The sequence below is a fragment of the Petromyzon marinus genome, chromosome 46, assembly GCF_048934315.1.
Source record: "Petromyzon marinus isolate PM22_M1 ecotype Great Lakes invasive population chromosome 46, UKy_Petmar_22M1.pri1.0, whole genome shotgun sequence".
In the NCBI taxonomy this organism is placed as follows: domain Eukaryota; kingdom Metazoa; phylum Chordata; class Hyperoartia; order Petromyzontiformes; family Petromyzontidae; genus Petromyzon; species Petromyzon marinus.
The window spans coordinates 12,726,086-12,746,338 of record NC_133712.1 but is presented as its reverse complement, the minus strand read 5'-3'; the positions used below and the strand labels follow the sequence as shown (position 1 = coordinate 12,746,338).

The window sequence follows — 20,253 nt, the reverse complement described above, 5'->3', positions numbered from 1 at the left end:
GTTCTAGGGAACCTGTGGGAATGCACGGCCCCCTCTCCAGACCAAGGTCGACTCAGCCTTAAATGAATACAGGGTGTGGTGGAGTGCAGTCGTGAACATATCAGCACTGCGAGAGAAAAGGTGGCCGGCCGTGGTGCTGGCCACACTGTGATGTTCGTGCATCGTGCTGGCTTTAATAGGTGCTCGCCGACCACATTTTTCCCCTATGGTCTATATAGCTGAATGGGTGATCCACCGTATTGTTTGTGTGGGTGGCCGTAAGTGGTTCAGGCGTAGCTTTGTGCGGTTGTGAGTCACGAGTCACGACAGAGGTTTTACAATAAATCGTTGGGAACGCGTGTGTGTTTCTATATTGAGAGGTGGTTGTCTGCTGCTGTATATTATTGTTGTTTTGGTGTGTGTACTTATGCGGAGTGTGCTGGTGTGTGCATGGCTGTATGTGGTTCCAAGTGATTGCGAGTGGTTGTGTGTAGTTGTTTGTGGTCATCTATGGTTGTACGCATGTAATTGTGTGTTGTTTAGCACGGCCCTGTAGTTGCGTGTAGGCGTAATGGTTTCAAAGTGGCTTTCTGTAGCTACATGTGAAGCTGTGTGTAGCCGTGTATGGTTGTGTATGCTATGTGCGGCCATGTGCGATTGCGCATGAGTGCGTTTGGTTGTGTATGGCTCCGTGTAGATGTATGTGTAATTGTACGCAGTTGTATATGGTTGCGTGTAGCTATTATGTCATTGTGTGCGGTTGGACCAGACGGTCAGAGTTAGACATCAGTGGAGAATACGGGAGGACGTGTGGGCCAGGTGGACTCCTCAAGGAACCGGGAAGGGCTAGAGACAGAGAGGGGAAAAAAAAAAAACTAGACAAATAAATTTTAATAAAACGCAAACAAAAAAAAGAAACGGATGATAACAAGGACACGTTATCGTGCAGTCTCACGGAACTACTCACGGAAGCTCCTCGGCAGACTCACGAGGCCCGGCGAGGAGTTATAGACGACGAGCGATCGGCGCGATGCCGCGCGGAGGTTTTCCCCGCAAACGAAGATTTTTAGCGCAAACTTAAGAAAACACCGATGCGCTGCGAATACTCCTCTCTCGTGTTCAGCAGTCGCCGTCGTTTGCTTTTGTAATATATTCTGCTGTTAAGATTTCCTCGACGTGCTTATTTTTTTTTTCCTGTTAAACCGCAATCTGCTTCTTCAAGTGTGGTGACGCTGACGAAGACGATGTTTTGGTGACTTAGATATTGTTCATGGCGTATAGTCTAGTCCATGCCCTGGCTGTGGAGTGCACACGCACATGGATGCACAGATGGGCACACGCACAGATGACACGCACAGCCAAACAGACACGCACACACACACACGTACAATTAATTCAGCATGCTCGAGTCAATTGCCCACAGTTCTGCTGGGTATTTGCCTGTTCATCCACCCACCCACCCACACACTCTCTCATTCACTCACCTACCCAATTCACCCACCCAACCACTCACCCACCTCACTCGCTCACGCACTCATCCACCATCACATACTTTACCCACTTACCCAACTACTCTCACTCGCACACCTACCCACTCATTCACTGACAGAGTACCCTCTCTCATGTCCATTCCTCTTTAGTGAGAAGCCAGCCACCCACTCACCAGACCACTCGCTCACTTACCAGACCACTCACGAGACCACCAACCCAACCACGCACCCACTCACCAGAACTCACAAAACTACCCACCCACCCAACCACCCACCCTCTCTCACCCGTTTCGATGGCCTGCGCCTCGTTCACCTTCCACTGCTCTGCGACGTCGTTAGCGAGGGGATCGTCTGGATTGGGTGCGCTCAGCAGTGCTTGGATCGACAGCAGCACCGTGCGGATCTGCAGCGCCGGCGACCACTTGTCTACAGGGGAGGAGTGGGGCGGGGGGGGCGGAGAGCGAGGTCGGACGGATATAATGACGATGACGAATAAAATAGTGATTTTTTTTTATGGTGGGTAACTTCCTCCGCAGCTGCTGCAACCCCCGAGCCACCCACACCAAAAAAGAAAACCGCTCACTCGTAACCTAAAGCAGTAGTAGCAACGTAAGGAGTCGTCAATTCACATGAAATGCGAGGCTCGCCATGACGGAGCTGTTGAATGGTGCAGTGAGGATTGGCTTTCCATAACGACAAATGTACGAAAATGGTTGCTTTGAGAGGTTGAACGAGACCGGATAAAATGAGACAGACGGTACATGGACAAGACAGCGCAAAAGACTGGACAGAGTTATCCTCGCAGCGCAAGTGAGAGAAATAAGACGGAGAGACTGCACTAACAAGTCGAACAGAGGATCCCAGGTTAGACCGCGCGCGATGTTCCGCTCCCAGCACTGCATTTAGTTCCTGAAGAAGCAATGTCGGACATCGTGCCACACAACACGTGGCAACCCCAAAAACACAGCGGAGATGCACAGCAGCACAACCACAAAAACCCCAGGCAATTATACAATATATTCCTTCCCTCCGCACATACGCTCGTTCCTGACCGGCCCCTGAAAAAAACCTCCCCCCCCCCCCCCACGTTCTTACAACAAACACAACTTCGCTCAACGCCACAAAAGTACCAGACATTTTATCACTACTTCGATCGTGCCGTTTGTGATGCTGGCCATCGCCGCCGCCGCTTAACGTATTGGGCATTCTGGGCCTGTGCTCATCAGCCCTGTTTGAGTACAAACCAAACCAAACAAACGAAAAATACCATGCAACAGCGAGGGCAGGCAATAGCAGGTAGGCACGCTACCTTTTAAGATGTCCAGACAGATGCGCCCCAGCTTATCCACATTGGGGTGGTAGATCTTCGTCATGAAGCGAACCTTGGGCGGCGCCATCGGGTACTCCTCCGGCAGAAAGAGCTCCAGCTTGAACGTTCCGCCCTCGAAGGGTGAATCGGCGGGGCCCGCGATCACCACATGGAAATACCGAGCGTTGCTCTCGTCCGGTTCCGCCTTGATGCCCGGCACTGGCTCCGCCAGCAACCGCTGCGTCTCCTGCCGGGGCGGGGAGATCAGGGTGCGTGACACAAAGACAAAGATCCCCAGGTTATAGGCTTAATAGATTATTGGAGCAAGTGCTATTCACGAGCACCTTTGAAGGCCAGCTGGCACGGCACGTGAGGGGGTGGGTGGCCAACACCACGCCCGGCCCCCTTTGTCTCCCCAGTGGTGATGTTTACACACCACACCCAGGTACTCATTTGAGGCTGAGTCGACCTAGGGGAGGCCCAGGACCGGTTCAGATAATCGTCACCGGTGTTGGCGATGAGCGGGAATCGAACTCGGGTCGCCGGTTTAGTAGCACCGTGTGCTAACCACGACACTACTGTACAATACGCGCGCAAACACACAGGCACACACACATACAGGCACACACACCCGCATGCACACAGGTTATATCCGTCATAACAAAATATAACGGTAAAATGTTGGTTGTTATGTCACGTGTGGCGGGGTAAACTGTGGTTACTCCTATCTCTTCCAAGACGCCTGGCTAGCATGTCAGAGTAGGTCGACATTACAGCACCCTCGAGTGGACGCCCTTCAGCAAGCAGTGGTGTGAGTGAGCAATTTCAAGGGCTGCCCCTTTACCTTTCCTAAAAATTAACATCGTCCGGCCCTGACGAGACCGCTCCTACCGCAGCCATGTGCGTGACCGGTGACCGGACGACCTATCACACGCAATGGCCGAGTACCCCCCCCCCCCTCCACAATTACGCAGTGGTGGAGGCAGCGGTAGCAGCCTGGCAAAGGTGATCATGATCTCACCCCACCTGGCAAGACAGCCGGCACAGGGACTCCCGCTAAACCCTAAACCGAGATGGGCGAGCGCGTAAAAATTCACGTCGCCGGGAAAACGCGGTGTGCAAGGAGGTCAAGGTCATGAAGTTGTCGTGGGGTGACCCTCTTGATATTATTACTGCTGCAACTCCCCAACGTGTCCTTCCCTCTGCCAGATCCTACAGCTGTTGCAAAGGTGACTGGTGCTTGCCGAGGTCGGATCTTACAGTCTTAACATCGCTACTGCCTGCTTTCAGGAGCGCACCTCCTTACAATATTGACACGGCCTTTGAGCAGCGTTCTTACAGTCTCATCACATCCACCGTCTGGCTGGAGGTGTTCCCTGCATCATGGCCTCGTCACTAAAAAAAAGTAGCTAAATAAACACAATACGACTGGTGGCATTGGCCAAACATCCCAATGCTGAAAACTTGACCTACAAATCACTCAATTTGGATTACCCACAGCAGGAACATCGCCGCCTACTGCAAAAACTCGGCAAGACCCTCCTGAAGAAGAGTCTTGAGATTCGGTGAGGCTTTCCTGGGCCAACGAGTGATCTATTTATAATAAATAAATACATCACCACCCCCAATCCGCCTTCTTGTTATGCAGGTGATCCGTTCTTAAAATATTATCCCTCCGTCATCCGACATTAGGTTTCCCCCTTGCCACACAACGGTGTCCTCTGAAGTTCGAAAGCCACATCGCCACCTGGCTTTTAAATCTTGCAATGTTATGAAGCTGATAAAGGCTGTTATATCTTATCTACAAGATATGAGCTGAAAGTTTTAAGTTGATTTCATTTAACCGGCTGAGAACTCAAGAGACCAAGATATAGAGTATCACTTGCAAGTGATCCAAGACAATAAGGGGGGGGGGGGGCTATGCACAATTACATTTGAGTAATTCGCCGTGCAATTTTTCGAATTTGGAAAATTTGAACGCCGACCCTGGCCCATATCGGCTGGCTCTTGTGAATTACGTCAGGCAAATCTTAAGGCATGAACCATAAACTACTAAAACTAAACTAAACACTATTTTTATTATACCAGGCGAGGCTCTTTTTCAGAAGCGACCTGGCCACAAATAATAGTTTAACGAAGTGGCTTATCACGTGGAAATTGATAGCAGCCAAATACTCTTAAACGCAAGTTTTTAAATGTGAAGGGAAAAAACCACAGGACACTGGAGAAACATCCACACGACCACGGGGCGAGAGATGTGCAAACTCCAAATATACAGCAGGCGTCAGGGTCGGGATCGAACACACGATCTCCTGCATGCCAGGCGAGGAAGTTATCATCTTGCCACCACAGCGCCGCTCACACCACTGCGGCGCCTCCAAGGTAGGAGGGGGGGGCTACAGTGAACTCAGTGCTCCTGGGTTCTGGGAAGGGAAGATTGGGCCTCACTGCCTCACTTGCGTAGGACTACGAGCAGCGGTAACAAAGTCTTGCGCTTAGCTGCAAATGCATGGACAATGCGACGCGACATATTAATGGTGAACCAATTAATTTATGACGCTGCGCTGCCAGTGGTGCACAAGCGCAAACAGCTAATATCTCAAAACACATTCATCATCCATCCTGTCGATAAAATGAGCATCACTCTAGATTGGGAAGTTAAACGACGGGTGTCCCCTTTGGCCGGACGAGCTCTCGTCATAGGAATGTGGAAATTCCACCACTTGCTCCGCGGGGCTGTAAACAAGAACTGAGACTCAAATGCCTAAATGCCCAATTGATCAGTAACTCTCACTCCGAATGAAGGCTTTGGCAGAGGGAGTTGTGAAACTCCCAAAACCTGCTCAGCTGGATACCGCAAACGCTTTCCAAGCACGCGTCTGTCCTGACAAGACACCAATGGGTATTAGTCAGGGCAAACAGATGCGTTTGCATATTTGCAAAGAGTCCTTTTGCTCTGGGCTGTGTCGCCATAGCTTTGCACGACGCTCAAAATCACTTTGGCCTTTTTTCCAATAAGGCAACTCCATAAAAAGCAACACAACTCGTATTGAAAATATAAGAAGAGGGTTTTACCCTATCTGGCAATAAAGCAGGTGTTCAGTTTTGAAACACCAAATAGAAACCTTTTGCAAGGAATCATATCTGCATTAGCCACACACGTACTTGTGGTGAAAACATGCTCAGATAATATATGCATTGTCTTTGAAACCGATTGGTCTACACCACAGACAGCCTTCTTTCGGGCCTAGACCCACCACCAGTGTCAGACCAGAGAACAGCACAAAGACGATCTTGATTCTCTGAGTTGCATTACCCTGTGGGATGCCTTTGCATTCACGGGCCGGGGTCTCACTAACATGGCCACTTCTGCTCCCTTAGCCTCGACGTATCGTTGGCTCTTACTGCATTATGGGCTGTGCCTCACTGGCATGGCCACTCTTGCTTGCGGTGGTTCTCTTGCGTTGACGCTCTTGCCTCGTGGAGGCCACTCTTCGATCTCACATTAACATAGCCACTTCCGTGCCCTCGTCGAGGAGGCCGCTCTCCGTTCTTACACTAACACGCTAATTTCTCACATTAACATCACTAGCCCCGCCCACTTATTTATGACCCTTGGGCTACACCCATTTCAAACCTTTTAAAACAGTCTGCCTCAGCAGCAGATCATGCTTTCCCACCTGATGGCGGACGCTTGTGTTGCGCCCGAAACGTCGTGATTAATTTTATTTTATACCTACGTGACTTTACCGAAAGAACCAAAGAGTAAGCACAAAGACAGACAGCACAAATACAAGGTACTATAAGATCATTTATAGCTCGTTGATACTGGCAAAAAGGTCCCGTTTCGTAGAACTCATATTGGCTGATCTTGGCAGGGGGTGATCGTCCCCCCTCATTACCGACAGATGGACGGGCGGAGTTGATAGCATTAGCGCTTCAAGCCGCGGGTGTTCTTCCAGTTCCTTTGCCTTGAGGGCCATTAGGGCCCTGGCCATTTCCTTCACCGATATCTGCTTACAGTGGACTCTCCTCCAACCCTTTATGGCCATCACTGCACCTTTCAACGGGAGACAGTGGAGTGTTTGATGCTTGACGTCCGGGTCAGGTCGTCAATTTCCCCTTCCTCCGGTAGCTTCGAAATATTGTAGTTAACGATTCAGCACCCACTGATTCTCTATAGTCACTCGCTCACAAGGGGTTAGTCGCCTCCTTTTCACTCTTTTATTGCTACCACCACGGTTACTGTTCCCGTGAGCTGCACTTATTGTTTCCTCCATCCACGTTGAGGACTCGGTCTGCCAGGCTGACTGTGTTGTTTCATCCACTCCGTGATTGACCACAACACCGCAGGACACAGCAATACACTCACCCACAGACTATGCCACTCACTCAGCCGTTCACCACACTACAGGTCGCAGCACTTCTCATTCTGCTTCTCTCCTCGCACTGCTCCATCTGGAAATCCCTTCCATAATCTCGCTCAGTTAAAAAAAAACCGTGGTAACTCATCATTTATAACTTTAATAGTGTGCTTTGTTGCTAGCCGCTTGGTAATTTGGGCCTTTGCTCAGAAAACCATGAAAAATAGGCCTTTTCCTTTACTTGCACTCACATGGTACGATTGATTGTTATGAGAATTGCTCATGAACTTACAGATGAACCAAAACAATAATTTGCGCATTAAACGCTTGCGCACTGCGTTTCAATTAATCTGGTAATGTCAAGTCTCAAAGCATAAACATGACTGCTGATTTTGCCATTGAGAATGAAACTAAAAACCTACTTGTTTCCTATGCTACGTAAGATAAACTGGATTTGTTTTACTTTACAGCGCTCTGAAGCCCTTTGTAGGGTCTACTGCACCTTATATAAGAACAAATTCAGCCGGATCAATCCGATAGGGTCCAACCCAAAAATTAGTAAGGCATCTTAAGTCACTGTCCGTGTCTGTTCCTCCCAGGACTTCCTTGTTTATGCGACGTATCTTTTACAAGATATTTTAAGAACTCTTCCGGAAGTCCTTAATTTCGAAGGCACGGTGACTTATGTTGTCTTCTTCATTGCAAGTCCAGTGTAGCGGAAAAACGTTCTAAAGGTGGAGTCCTCTTTTTAAAAAAAAAACCCTGGCCACTTCATTTTATTTTCATTATCGTGTTTCCACAGCGTGCTAAAAGTTTGGATGGTAACTGCGATATAGAGCCGATGACGCGAATAATCACGCGATTTCAGCAAAACTTACATTCAAGTAATGTGTGCGTGCATATACGGACTATATAAGGTAAGGTTTAAAGATTGAAGGTTTGATACTGAAATTACATTTCCAATTAATGAACTAACCCTATGGCAAGCCACTGTTGGATGTCTCTCCATGCATCGACTATGCTTCACCACGCTTGTCAGAAAAGCGAGTTGGAGAAAGAGGAGCCCTGCAGGGTTGCGGGGCAGGGCAGGGGGCCCAGAACCAGTTCAGATTCACTACGCACCGATGTTAGCCCTGACCGGGAAACCGAGATAACTGTCAGTGGGTTTGGTAAAGTGCGTCAAATGGCTTTCTAAATCGTCAATGGATGAATCGCCCACGGGGACGTCTCTATGGCAACTGAGCGACGCAACCCCATCAACGACGCCCCACGATGCGTCTCACGGCGTGTACGCTAGCACCAAGGGCTAGTGTCAGGGATAGAGTCTGGGATCGAGTTGAGGTCAGTGACTGGGTTAGAATCATTCAGTCCTAAACTGGCTTAGACTCAAGCTGGGTTAGAGTCAGGACCAGGGCTTATTGTCAGTGTTAGTATCAGGCTTCGAGTTGGGATTAGCGTCAAGGCTCGCATCAGGGCGAGCCATGATTATGGTTTGTGCAAGTCGGGTTATCCCAAAGTTGGGTTAATGACAGGGCAAAGCGCCGCTGCCGGTAACCCATGGCCTTGAAGGAAAGGCTTGGTGGCTTACACATAAAGTAGTATATTCACTGGTATTACCATGTGCCAGCACACATGGTAGCACATGGTAGTACAGCAAATGGGATCTATCTGTCCACAGCGTTGCGTGTTACCCCATCATATACGTGGTTGGTTTTCTCCGAGTTTTGCGGTTTCTCCCCTTCATGATACCATGCCAAACACCCCTATATATGGAGTTGGCCAAACATCCCAATATAGCAGCAGGACCCTGCTGAAAGAGCGTTCCGAATGAGTGAGGCTTTTCTATGCAAGGGGACTTCACGATCCAAGTCGTGGGCAGCAGCAGCAGCAGCGGCGGGGCCCTCCCTACTTAAATGATTTCGACCACACAGGCGTGCATGCTCCTCACGAGCATCAACTTGCTCGGACCAGAATGTTGAAATACGGTCGAATAACAACCCCCACATGGCGTGCGGGAAGGCCCGCATACAAAAGTGAATGCGGAAAACGGGGCTGTGCAGGTAACTACAAAGTAGTACTGTACTGCAGTAGGCTTCCATTCATCACACCACCAGGGATGTGAATCGGAACACACCTTACGAGGCATCACGACGCAGTTCTTAAAGCTCCGCAAGTTGCCGGCCCCTGTACTAAACAACAGACTCAAGTATCGATTGTTTAACATCGACGTACGGTGAATGCAGGGCCTCGAGTGGATGCAGGGGTCACGTGGATTTATTGCAGGAAACGCAATAAGTAATAACATAATTACGTGTCCACTGTTAATCCACTGCTGGATGAAGGCCTCCCCACAGCATCTCAGCCATGGGAGATGTTTGACCATACTTCACCACGTTGGGCAGTGCGGGTAGATGAATGCGGTGGGGGATAGACCCTAGCAACTGGTTTAGACGTCACTCACCACTGAAATGAGTCGTGTGAACAAAAACGAACTCGGTTTTTTGGGTTCGTAGTGCAGTGAGCTAGCCGCTACACCGACACCCCCCCCCCCCGTCTCTTACCGTACACAAAAGGAGTTAAACACCCAACATCGATCCTGACAAACAAATCGATACTGGTCATCGATTAACCAACCCATCATTGCATCTCCAGAAAATACAGTGCAGATGTAAGACGTGAAAATATGGATAGTAATTGTGCAAATGTAAAAAAAAATCAAACCCAATTCGTTTCCATGAAATGCAAAAATAGCGTGTGTACATTTGGTGACAAAGAGTTGCTGCTTCTTCTCACGCGTCCAGGCAAAGCTGTTTCAACCCAAGAATCACCTCGACCCTTTGGGGAGAGGACAGACTGCGGCACGGATACCGTGCAGGAAACGACTTTCGAAAGTTGGCGCAGTGAACGACACAAAACACGCACACGAAAACGGAAAATTGACACGCAACATTAAACAAATGCCTTACTAACGTTGACTCGAGGCGTGGGCATGTGATCTCTATGTATTGTGACATGAGCAAACTAAGGGACGGAGTGGGGGGGGGGGAGAGACAAAGATCCCCCGTATAGCCTTAACAGACTGTAGGGGCAAGTGCTGTTAGCGACCAGCACCTATTAAGGCCGGCACGGCACACGAGGGCGTGGGGTAGCCAGCACTACGCCCGACCCGCATTGCTCTCCGCTGTGGCGATGTTTGCATACCCGGCTCGCCGGGTACTACCCATTTGAAGGCGAGTCGACCTAGGGTGGGGGAAAGGGCAATTTGATCGGTTCAGATCAATAATCATCGCTGGCGTTGGCCGTGAGCGGCAAATCGAACTTGGGTCGCCGGGTTCGTAGCGCGGCGGGGCCAAACCGCTGCGCCGCAGCTCCTTGCCACGAATGGTTGACAGCCGACGAAAGGAACGCGGCCGCGAGGTTTTTTCCCCGTGTACTACGGTAAATCTTGCGAGCACCACAGAGTCCGCTCGCTGTTGCATTGCACTACGTCTGCGCGCTTGCGTGGTGAAGTTATGGGCAATTGACCGGCGCGGTGAGGACGTCATCCAGCAGCGGATTGACACAAGGCATGCTACCAGTGTTACTGTACTTCATCACTGCAAGGCCCCTGGTGGCCTTTGGTGCGGCCCCTGACGTGCGTCCTCTCCCCACCCCCCCACGACAACACACAAGTGACCCCCCCCCATCATCATAGTGCTGCTGTCAAACCTCCCCCCCTGCCCCCCAATGGTTTCAAATGGTGTGGCGGCTCTTCACAACTGATGGTGTCTTATCGGCGAAAGTGCCTCCCCCCCCTTCCTCGCCACCTCTGAAAGTACAGTACAACACTGGCGTAGATGAATCTTGCAGACGAGGCTCGGCCCTGAGCTTTGCTCTACGAGCCTCTGGGGGGGGGGGGATGGGGGGCTCTTTAACACACGGACCCGGGTATTGTAGGGGGGGTGTGGGGGGCAGAGGAAGGAAAATTGGTCTCACGTCTCCGTCTTCTGAACCTTGTCAAAAGTGGAACACGAGTGTGGGGGGAGGGGGGGTAGATGAGGTGACGAGCCGAGAGAGAGGATGACGAGAGCGGGGTAGTGGACGAAACGAAGGAGAGGGCTGAGGAAGGCTTGAGACGTGGAATGACGAGAGGACCGGGATGAAGAAAACGAGGTGCGGGAGGACGACGCGATGGCGAGAACAACCAGAAAGGATGATGCCGACGATGATTTTCTCATGATGATGTTTATGAAGACAATGATGAGTTATGCTAACTACGATGACCACGAAACATATAGTTAAGACTTCAGTCGCGATGATGCCTACGACGGTGACGATGATGAAGACGTATATAACGATACGTCTATAATTATAACCGTGACAATGTTTATTTCTCTGATCATGATGAGGAAGGCTGGCGGTGGTGATTCTGAAGGACTACCATTCATCGTGACGCATGCTGTGAAGGCGTCAACGAAAACTGTGACTGATGGTGATGTCTACAATGACTGATGATGGTGATGATACCTCTGAAGATGCCGATTCTGACGCCCTCGTATAACACCATGACGGTGACTGCCCGATTACCACTTTGATACCTCTTAAGGTAACGATTCCGAAACCCCATAATTATGCCTTTTATGAGAACTGTAACGACAAAGATGATACTGATGATGGTGGTGGTGGTGGTGAAGACTTCGAAGCAAGAGGAAACAGGAGGACGAGCAAGGCCGAGGTGGACGGGAAGCTTCTGTCATCATCACGGCCACCATCAACCCCACCACCAACCACGACAACCGCCACAACCACCACAACCACCACCAACACCATCGTCGTCGTCGTCTCTCGCAGCAAAGCAAAAGCGGCTGAGGCCCACCTTGATGATGCGCCGAGGCAGGCCGGTCATTTTGGCGAGGAGGCGGAGGAGGAGAAGAGGAGGAGGAGGAGCGAGAGGAGGAGGCGAGGGCGCAGCTACAATATGGCGGCGCCTCGTTTCCGCGGCATCATCGGCGTACCGTAAACCTGAACACGCCCCCCACCACACACCATCCACCTTTACGGCAGCGGCTGGTGTCGCGAAAACGTCGGCGTCGCGAAACGTCCGTTCGTTGTAGCCCCTCCCCCCGCCAGCACCCCCTCACCCCCCATTCCCCTCCAGCCCCCCCCATCCAGCCCCCCCCCCATCCAGACCCCCGCCCCCGACAGCCCCTCTCCCCATCCAGCCCCTCTCACCCACCATTCCCCTCCATCCAGCCCCCCCCATCCAGCCCCCCCCATCCAGCCCTCCCCCGACAGCCCCCCCCCATCCAGCCCCCCTCCCCCGACAGCCCCCCTCCCACGACAGCGCCTCCCCCCATCCAGCCCTTCTCCCCCGCTAGCCCCCCCCCAGCCCCCTCCATCTATCCCCCTCCTTTCAGCCCCCCGCCCCCGCCAGCCCCTCCCCCATCCCCCTCCCCCCAGCTCCTCCAACCCCCCCTATCCAGCCCCCCCCCATCGAGCCCCGCTCACCCAGCACCCTGCCCCGTCCAGACCCCCTCCCCCAGCAACCCCCGTTCAGCCCCTCCCGCCTTCCAGCCCCTCCCTCCTTCCAGCCCCTCCCCCCATCCAGCCCCTCCCCCCACCCAGCCCCCTCCCTCCTTCCAGCCCCTCCCTCCTTCCAGCCCCTCCCCCCACCCAGCCCCTCCCCCCACCCAGCCCCTCCCTCCTTCCAGCCCCTCCCCCCACCCAGCCCCTCCCTCCTTCCAGCCCCTCCCCCCACCCAGCCCCTCCACCCCCTCGTGTCGTGATGAATGAATGGGTGAGTGCAGGCCGGCAGGCGTCACACGATTCAGAATCTTTATTTAGACTGGAGGAATCCGATAAGCTATGATGCTCTCTTTTTTCACAGATGTACGGTACGGGCGAGTCAGCACTTAACACAAACACTCAACACATTTCTGAGTTTATTTCTTACACATGCCAATGTCGAGCGACGGCTGCTGGCCGCGACGGGAGGGTGGGCTCCTAAGAGGAAATAAATGTATGTTTTATGAAGGAGGACCATTGTCCGAAACGTCACCTATTATAAAGCCACCACGGTGCATAAGATGTTAACTACCTCGCCTGGTATACATGAGGTCGTGGGATCGATCCCGACCCTGACGCCTGCCTCCACATTTATAATCAACATCACGCGTTGAGAGTGCAGTTGAGATATCATTTGTGGTCAGATCGCTTCTGAAAAAGAGTTACATAGCTCAGCGGGCCGTTCTTCGTACGATAAAAAAAATTGCTTATAGTTTTACTGTAAGTGTATTTTATCTTTTAAAGCCACAAACGCGCACACTGCGTAAAACATGACGTCGATGGCCGCGGAATGCCGTCACACACAGGATGCGGGCGACAAAGTCGGGGGCGTGATGACGTCACAGCCGTGGCAGATTACAAGGCAAATGACGTCGTTGGCTGCGGAAGACGTCACCCGCAGGCGAGCGACAATTCTGAGACGCGATGACGTCACGACAGTGGCAAAATAAGTAAAAATGACGTCTATTACCGCGGAATGACGTCACCCTCAGGAAGCGAGCGACGATTCGGGGGCGTGGTGACGTCACGCCCGTGGCAAAATAACAAGTAAAAATGACGTAGTCGCGGTAGACGTCAGCAGGACGTTCGATGGCCGCGGCCCTGAGTCGGTACCGCAAAGAAGAAGAAGAAGGCGCAGGAGGAGGCGGCGTCGGGTGAGGAGGTGGAGGCTGAGGAGAAGGCGCCGAGATTTTTTTTCCCCCGTGGTTTCTCGCCGCCTTCGCTGAGACGCGAACTCGCCCCGGGAGAGAGGTCGGTCGGTCGGCGACGACGGTGGTGATGGCGAAAGATTGGACCTCGTTTCATTAAATAATGGAAATTGTGCCACAATGTTATCCTTCGAACCATTCGTAACAACGTGATAATGTAAGGACGGGAATTGCTGCTGATTAGCATCTGGAGAGGCTGTCCGGTCGCACCGTACAATTTACGTGTTAATCCACAGCTGGATGAAAGGCCTCCCTCGGCGCCGTGCGGGTCGTGAATTGTGGGTGGGTTTATTTGACCATACTTCACCGCGCCTGTCAGTGCAGGTTGGTGAAGGGGCGAGCGAGTGGGGGGGGGTAGGGACGCGGATATCGCTCGCCACTGACGTTCGCCGTGGCCGGGAGTCGAACGGGGGGGCCTCCCGCGCGTTCGTAGCGCCACAGCTCCTCATAGTTTCATTTAGTTCCATTTATTTTGGTATCGAGCCCTGTGAGCCATTCGGCTCTTGAATCGGGTGCAACCGCAACAAACACAAAAAACATGAACAAGAAAAAAACATCTTAAAGTTACTATGTGTGACTGTGCAAAACAGAAAAAAACAGAAAGAAAAAAACATCAAAATATTCCTGAAATAGCACCGTACACCAACGCGAATCGTTCGTCGGGGTTTGTTTGACCATACTTCACCACGCTGGATAATCTCGGTTTGGGGGGGGGGGCACGGCGTAGACGTGGGAGCATAGAGGTGCAGAACAAACAAAAAAACCCGCCACTTTTTTTCAAATTGTCTTGCTGTGTGGGGTTTTTCACACCTGATGATGATTGCTTGTGTTGCAGTCGAAACGTCGTGAGAATTTTATTGTTTTATTTTTATTATTTTATTGTTTCCCTTCTACGTGGCTTTAACCGAAAGAACCAAAAATGTGAATCACTGCAGTCACGAAAGCTTTAAATCAAAATTTAACGGATGTTTTGTTTTTGGTCAACATGCCTTTAGTTACGATAAGGCGGGTTTTTTTTATTAGCCCGTTGTGGAAATTGCAGGTTACCATCGTCCCAACGAGTCCGTCTTAACTTAGAACAAGGCAGCGTTGGAGTTTTACAAAGTGGTGTACTTTGTTTTAACGACCGTGCCGTGATAATTGGGTTGAGTTGACCCCTGAAGCGACATTTTAACTTTACGATTGTTACCTCGGGTGTCTTGCCAAAGTAACAATGTTTATAATGTTGATGATTACGTTGGTAATTATAACGGCTTCACCAACCCGCAGTGACCAACGTGGTGAAGTATGGTCGAACAACCCTCGTGGATGACAAATAGGCCGCAAATATAAATTAACTACGAGTTGTGATACTTTCGTAGTTTATTTTTTTAAAGGCACGAGTATTTACACTCAATTACAGGAGTCGTACATATTTAATACGTTTGCAAGCGTTTTGTGTTGCAGGGCTATACCCAAATTGCAGCCACGATCCCAGTTTGCCTTGTATCATAGCTGCCGCACTGAAAATGATTTAGCTTGGTGGTAGAGCATCCACCGTTTGCACGCGCAGTCAGCTCGGGTCGACTCGAATTTTCGCCCCTGCTTCCTCCCACGGACGTGACATCTGTGGCTCATGGAGACAATTGTATTAGGGGCCAGACCCAGGCACAATCCGAACTCAGCTTTGCTTCGGGGAGCCAGAGTTAGGATTAGCCACAGTCTTTTATCCCAGTGAAGCCTCGCGTTGGGCTGGTGCGAGAGTGGGATCCAGGCATTGAATGAGTGTCTTTCCTCTTGGTTCTTTCGGTAAAGTCAAGTAGAATGGAAATAAAATAATCAAAATAAAACATTTATTATGGAAATAAAATAATCAAAATAAAACATTTATTATGTTTTATTATTTTATTTCCATTCTACGTGACTTTACCGAAAGAACCAAGAAGATGAATCCCTGCAGTCACGAAAGCTTTAAATCGAAAATTTGAGTGTCTCTCCGTTTCAGGCAACCAGGATTCAACCTTCGCTCTGCGACCGCTACCGGAGCTTCTTCAGGTCAAGTTCGACACCTGTCGTCGTGAAGCTACGGGTTGGATCGGTGCCGGTGGCAAATCGACTGCTGCTCACCATTTACTCGCCCTCTCTATGCTCGCCCTCGTCCTGCACTTGCTCCCACTTGCTCGTTTTGAGTCTACCCTACCGGCCAATACCGGACACCGAACGCTGCGGCGCTGCACCGGTGTCGCACTGCAATCAGAACGCGACTGGCAGCTGTAACCGAGGGGTGTGGTTGAGTGCTGGTTGCTGGAAGGGCGGTGCCGGTGAACACTGTTAATTAGGGAGCCTGGCGCGAAGTGTGCGTGCGAGGCATTACCACCACAGGCACAACCGACATCACAAGAACCTTCGCCATAGCCACCACAATTCTATCGCACCTACCGTTGCCTCCACTAAAATAATCGCCGCCATAACCCGCACCGACATCACTGCCACCCCCAACACACCCTCCACTGTCACAACCTTCACCGTCACCCACCGGCGCCACCATGCGACACGTGCCAAGTGCACGCCAGCACTGCCTGGAGCTGGCAGCGGGCAGCAGCGTGGTGGTGAAGGCGCTGTGCGCCACCGTCGTGCTGCTCTACCTGCTGTCGTACGCCACGCACACAGCGTACGCGCTGGCCGTCACGCCTGGCTACCTCATCCCACCGATGCTATGGGTGTGGACACCGCTCACCTGCTCCCTCGTCGAGCTGCACGCGTGGGAGGCGGCCGCCAGCGTGGCCACCGTGGCGCTTGCGGGCCGGCTCCTCGAGCCGCTGTGGGGCGCCCTCGAGCTGCTCACGTTCCTCGCCGTGGTGGGCACCGGGACCGGCGTGCTGGCCTGCGCCGCCTACCTGGCCCTGTACGTCGCCACCTTCAACCTCGACTACCTCTTCAGCGTGCAGGTGCGCGGCTGCGCGGGTTTGGCCGGTGGCGTGCTGGCGGCGCTCGTGCAGACGCGGCCCGACGCGGCGGCGCTGCTGCCGCTGCGCTCGCCGCCACGTCTGCTCCTCCGCCTGCGCCACGCCCCGGCCGCGGTGCTCGCGGCGCTGGGGTTGGCGGCGCTGCTGGCGCCTTCGCTGGTGAGCGGCCGGCCGGCGCTGTGTTTCGCCTGCGGCCTGCTCTCCGGCTGGGCTTACCTGCGCTTTTGCCAGAGCCACGCGCGTGGGCGGGGAGACATGTCGGAGCACTTTGAGCTGGCGGTTTTCTTCCCGGGCCCGGCGCGGCCCGCCGTGGCGCTGCTGGCGCGGTTGGCACATGGTGCCATGGTGCGACTGGGGCTGTGCGGCCGCGCCGTCAAGAGGTACGACGTGGGGGCGCCGTCCGCCATCACCATCAGCCTGCACGGTGCCGACCCGCACGACGCCGAGAGGAGGAGGTCAGGCCACGCTCTATGAAATATGGGTCTCCGTGCGAGTCTGTGGGTCTCCGTGCGAGTCTGTGAGTGTCTTATGTACATCGTGATGAGCGGGCCGAGACCATCCGCTCGCTTTACTTGACAACCCAATTTAAACATGGTTGGGCAAACCTCGGCTTCCAACCCATAGCATCTCAGCAGTGCGACCTCATCGTATCCGACCCCCTGCACCAGCTGCTCATTTAATTAAACCAATATTTAACCACAATCCGCCTCTGTCCGTGTCTCAGCCGAGATGTCTGGCCAGCATGGAAGAGTAGGCCAAAAATATCCGCTAATAAAGGGGCGCTCTAGAGCCCTCGAAGGCCCTTCGTGCCAGCAGTGGTGTGAGCAGGCACTTGCAGGGCTGCACCTTTACCTACGTCCCCCAACCCCCACCACAGGCAGCTGGCGCTCAAGGCCCTGAACGAGCGGCTGAAACGCGGAGACGAGCACGCCAACTGGCCCGACATGGACGACGATGGCGACCAGAGCAGTGACGACGAGCGGACGATGGCGCCGGCATCGGGTGGTGGCGCTGGGGGCACGGGAGCCGGCTTCTCCGACTCCCCCGAGATCGTCGGGCAGGCCGGGCAACCTGCGCTCGCCGTGAAGGCGTAAACGCCGCAGTGGCAGAAGCGGCACCAGCAGCGCCAGCAGCGCCAGCAGCGCCAGCAGCGCCAGCAGCGCCAGCGGAAGATCGCGAAAGCTGCGGTTTGCAGCGCCGGCGTTGATTAGGGGGATAATTTTATTTAGAGAAGAGACGACCCGTAAAAACTCGACCCTGCGTGTCCAGCCATGTTCGTCGTGTGAAAGATTTGCCGGCGGTAGTAGCGGTAGCGTTGGCGCCGGTGAGACAGCGACGACACTGGCCCCATGCGGATTGGAGGCAATTTCGGAAGAACGTTCCGAAATATGAAGAAAAACCGCCATAAGAATGGAAATGAAACTGAAAATTAAAGGACGTCGCACGCATACAAAATGGATTTAAGATAACGAAGCTAAGGCTGTGTCCCAGGCCGTCTGACACAAACTAGGCACTTTGTTTAGGTGAGAAAAATATATTTTAAAGTCCCATTCACGTGGTCTATTGTAGCACTCGAGCAATGTTTCATGACACTGACGTATTGAAATCGAGGGGAGTGACATCACCAGAGTGCCATAATGTCACGCCCATTCACAACTTTAACATTCACTTTCTCAAACATCAATTCCTTTTTGGTATTGGCAGATATAATGCCAGTGTAGCCGGACCCTTCAGAAAATGTGTCTTGAGACACGGGCCTTCCTGAGTAAAGGTGGAACCCTGCAATTGTTTGCGTGCGCGACACTGCAGGCCGAAAGGGCCTCCACTAGAGGGTGCTCTAGACAGCCCCTCTTGAGGGTATTTTGGCCTACTTTTCTATTTTGGTGAGACACCTTGAAAGAGCTTTCCTAGGCAAAGGCCATTATTATTATCGAAGCTTCAGACGTGTCGGACAGCCCTAGGGTGCACACACACACAGGCGAGGTGTGTATCTAAACGGACGTTTATTTTTATTTTTGCCGTGCATCTTAAATTTGGTCTCTCCACACGCGCCAGCACAGTCGCGAGTTTAAAGCATTCATCCTTGCTCGCGAGCACGAGCACTCGTCGGTCGTTGTGCCGTATTTGGTCATGGCTGACGTGGCGGGTTGGGAGCTTCAGAAGCTTTATTTAGACTGGAGGAATCGGACAAGGTTTGAAGCTTAAATCGATGGTGCAGGAAGGAAAATATTGTCCACCCACTCGCCACGGCGAACATTCCAGCCCCTTGCGGGCCGGGACAGAACCCTGACATTAGTTTCGTGGTGATGAGGCGGTGAGCTTGCACAGCTGAGATATCCTGGGTTCGAATCCCGAGTATCAGCTGCCCGAACGTGGTTACACCAGGTTTTCACGTCTGGCACTGACGGAGCTGGTGATGCCGCACAAGGGGTGGCGGGGGGGGGGCACTTGTTTTTTGTTAATCATGCGATCACTGCAACTGCTGCATCCTTTACTAGCAAATCTCACGCTGAAAATAAACCACATCCCATTTCAGCCGATTCAGGAAGCCGGTGAGAGTGCACCAATGCAAGGTCAAGTCGACGATTGCTCGCCGCCAAACATGGTGGTGGCCGCCAAACATGGTGGCGTCAACCCATGAGAGAGACCCTGGACTGGCGTTGAAGGATCTAGCGGTGATTAGCAAACCAGCAGGGGCTTGGTGAAGTGGGGTGAGTGCTGGCTACATTGAATTCGGCCGGCCAACGTTCACCACGATTCTCATTTTGTGATCATTGAGGCACCGAAGGTTTCTTGTGGTGGCCAAGTGGAGCAGAGTGGCACTGTCGACTCTGAAGGGCTGAAGTGGGATGAGCTGTGCTCGGGATGGAGGTGTGTGCGTGTGTAAAGCCTGGCTTTGACACCGATACCTGCCCAACACAAAAACATGGGGCTGGGGCTGTCTGTCGACCAGTCCAACGCAGGCATGAATGCTAAACCATGCTCGGGCCATGTTTGGGGTCTAGCCCTTAAACCAGATTTAGCTTCAGCCTATTTAGCACAAACTGGGTTAGGTCTGTCTGGTTTGTTCCCTGACCCCAACCCTGATGATCCGTTCAACCTGATAATAAACTGGGTTGAGCTATGTCTGACAGATACCCGAATTGCAACAGCCCCAACCGAGCCAAATGAGGTTAGGGCTATGCACGGTTGGGTTAGGGCTATGTCTTGATCTAGCCGTAACGTTGATAATCATCCCAGCACAATAAACTAGGTTCGGCGACATGCGAGACTGGTACATACCCTTACTATGACACCAGCCTAACATTGTTAAACCAGGTTAGGGCTGTCTGGGTGGGTTGAGCTACGTATTAATCGAGCCCTCGGTGAACACCAGCCCAACACTATGATGAATTCAGTTCGGGCACTAGCTTT

General features: G+C 52.4%; 2 protein-coding genes across 3 annotated transcripts; one reads left to right on the top strand and one right to left on the bottom strand.

Moving 5' to 3' along the window:
* Positions 1-852: 852 nt before the first annotated feature.
* On the bottom strand, positions 853-12,168 carry LOC116952382 (ubiquitin-conjugating enzyme E2 N). Its single transcript, XM_032971712.2, has 4 exons — positions 11,998-12,168; positions 2,779-3,025; positions 1,755-1,895; positions 853-1,277 (listed from the first exon to the last, which is right to left on the bottom strand). Exons 1-4 carry the CDS (start codon positions 12,025-12,027, stop codon positions 1,237-1,239), a joined length of 459 nt encoding a protein of 152 aa, XP_032827603.1. The 5' UTR covers positions 12,028-12,168; the 3' UTR covers positions 853-1,236.
* Positions 12,169-12,885: 717 nt separating this feature from the next.
* Positions 12,886-18,084, top strand: TMEM115 (transmembrane protein 115). 2 transcript variants are annotated; one of them, XM_032971715.2, is made up of 3 exons: positions 12,886-13,840; positions 15,879-17,294; positions 17,717-18,084. In XM_032971715.2, exons 2-3 carry the CDS (start codon positions 16,420-16,422, stop codon positions 17,931-17,933), a joined length of 1,092 nt encoding a protein of 363 aa, XP_032827606.1. In that variant the 5' UTR covers positions 12,886-13,840; positions 15,879-16,419; the 3' UTR covers positions 17,934-18,084. The 2 variants fall into 2 exon arrangements, with proteins under 2 accessions (XP_032827606.1, XP_032827604.1); XM_032971713.2 differs by having other exon boundaries at positions 12,886-13,937.
* Positions 18,085-20,253: the final 2,169 nt, after the last annotated feature.

Bases quoted from the DNA above. Each gene is read 5' to 3' on its own strand.
- TMEM115 (XM_032971715.2), top strand. From the start codon at position 16,420: ATGCGACACGTGCCAAGTGCACGCCAGCACTGCCTGGAGCTGGCAGCG. The intron at 17,295-17,716 runs GTCAGGCCACGC...CCCCCACCACAG, and splicing joins CACGACGCCGAGAGGAGGAG to GCAGCTGGCGCTCAAGGCCC.
- LOC116952382 (XM_032971712.2), bottom strand. From the start codon at position 12,027: ATGACCGGCCTGCCTCGGCGCATCATCAAG. The intron at 1,896-2,778 runs GTAGCGTGCCTA...CCTCCCCTGTAG, and splicing joins CTGTCTGGACATCTTAAAAG to ACAAGTGGTCGCCGGCGCTG. The intron at 1,278-1,754 runs GTGAGAGAGGGT...TGCACTCCACAG, and splicing joins GGCGCAGGCCATCGAAACGG to CCAGGGCATGGACTAGACTA.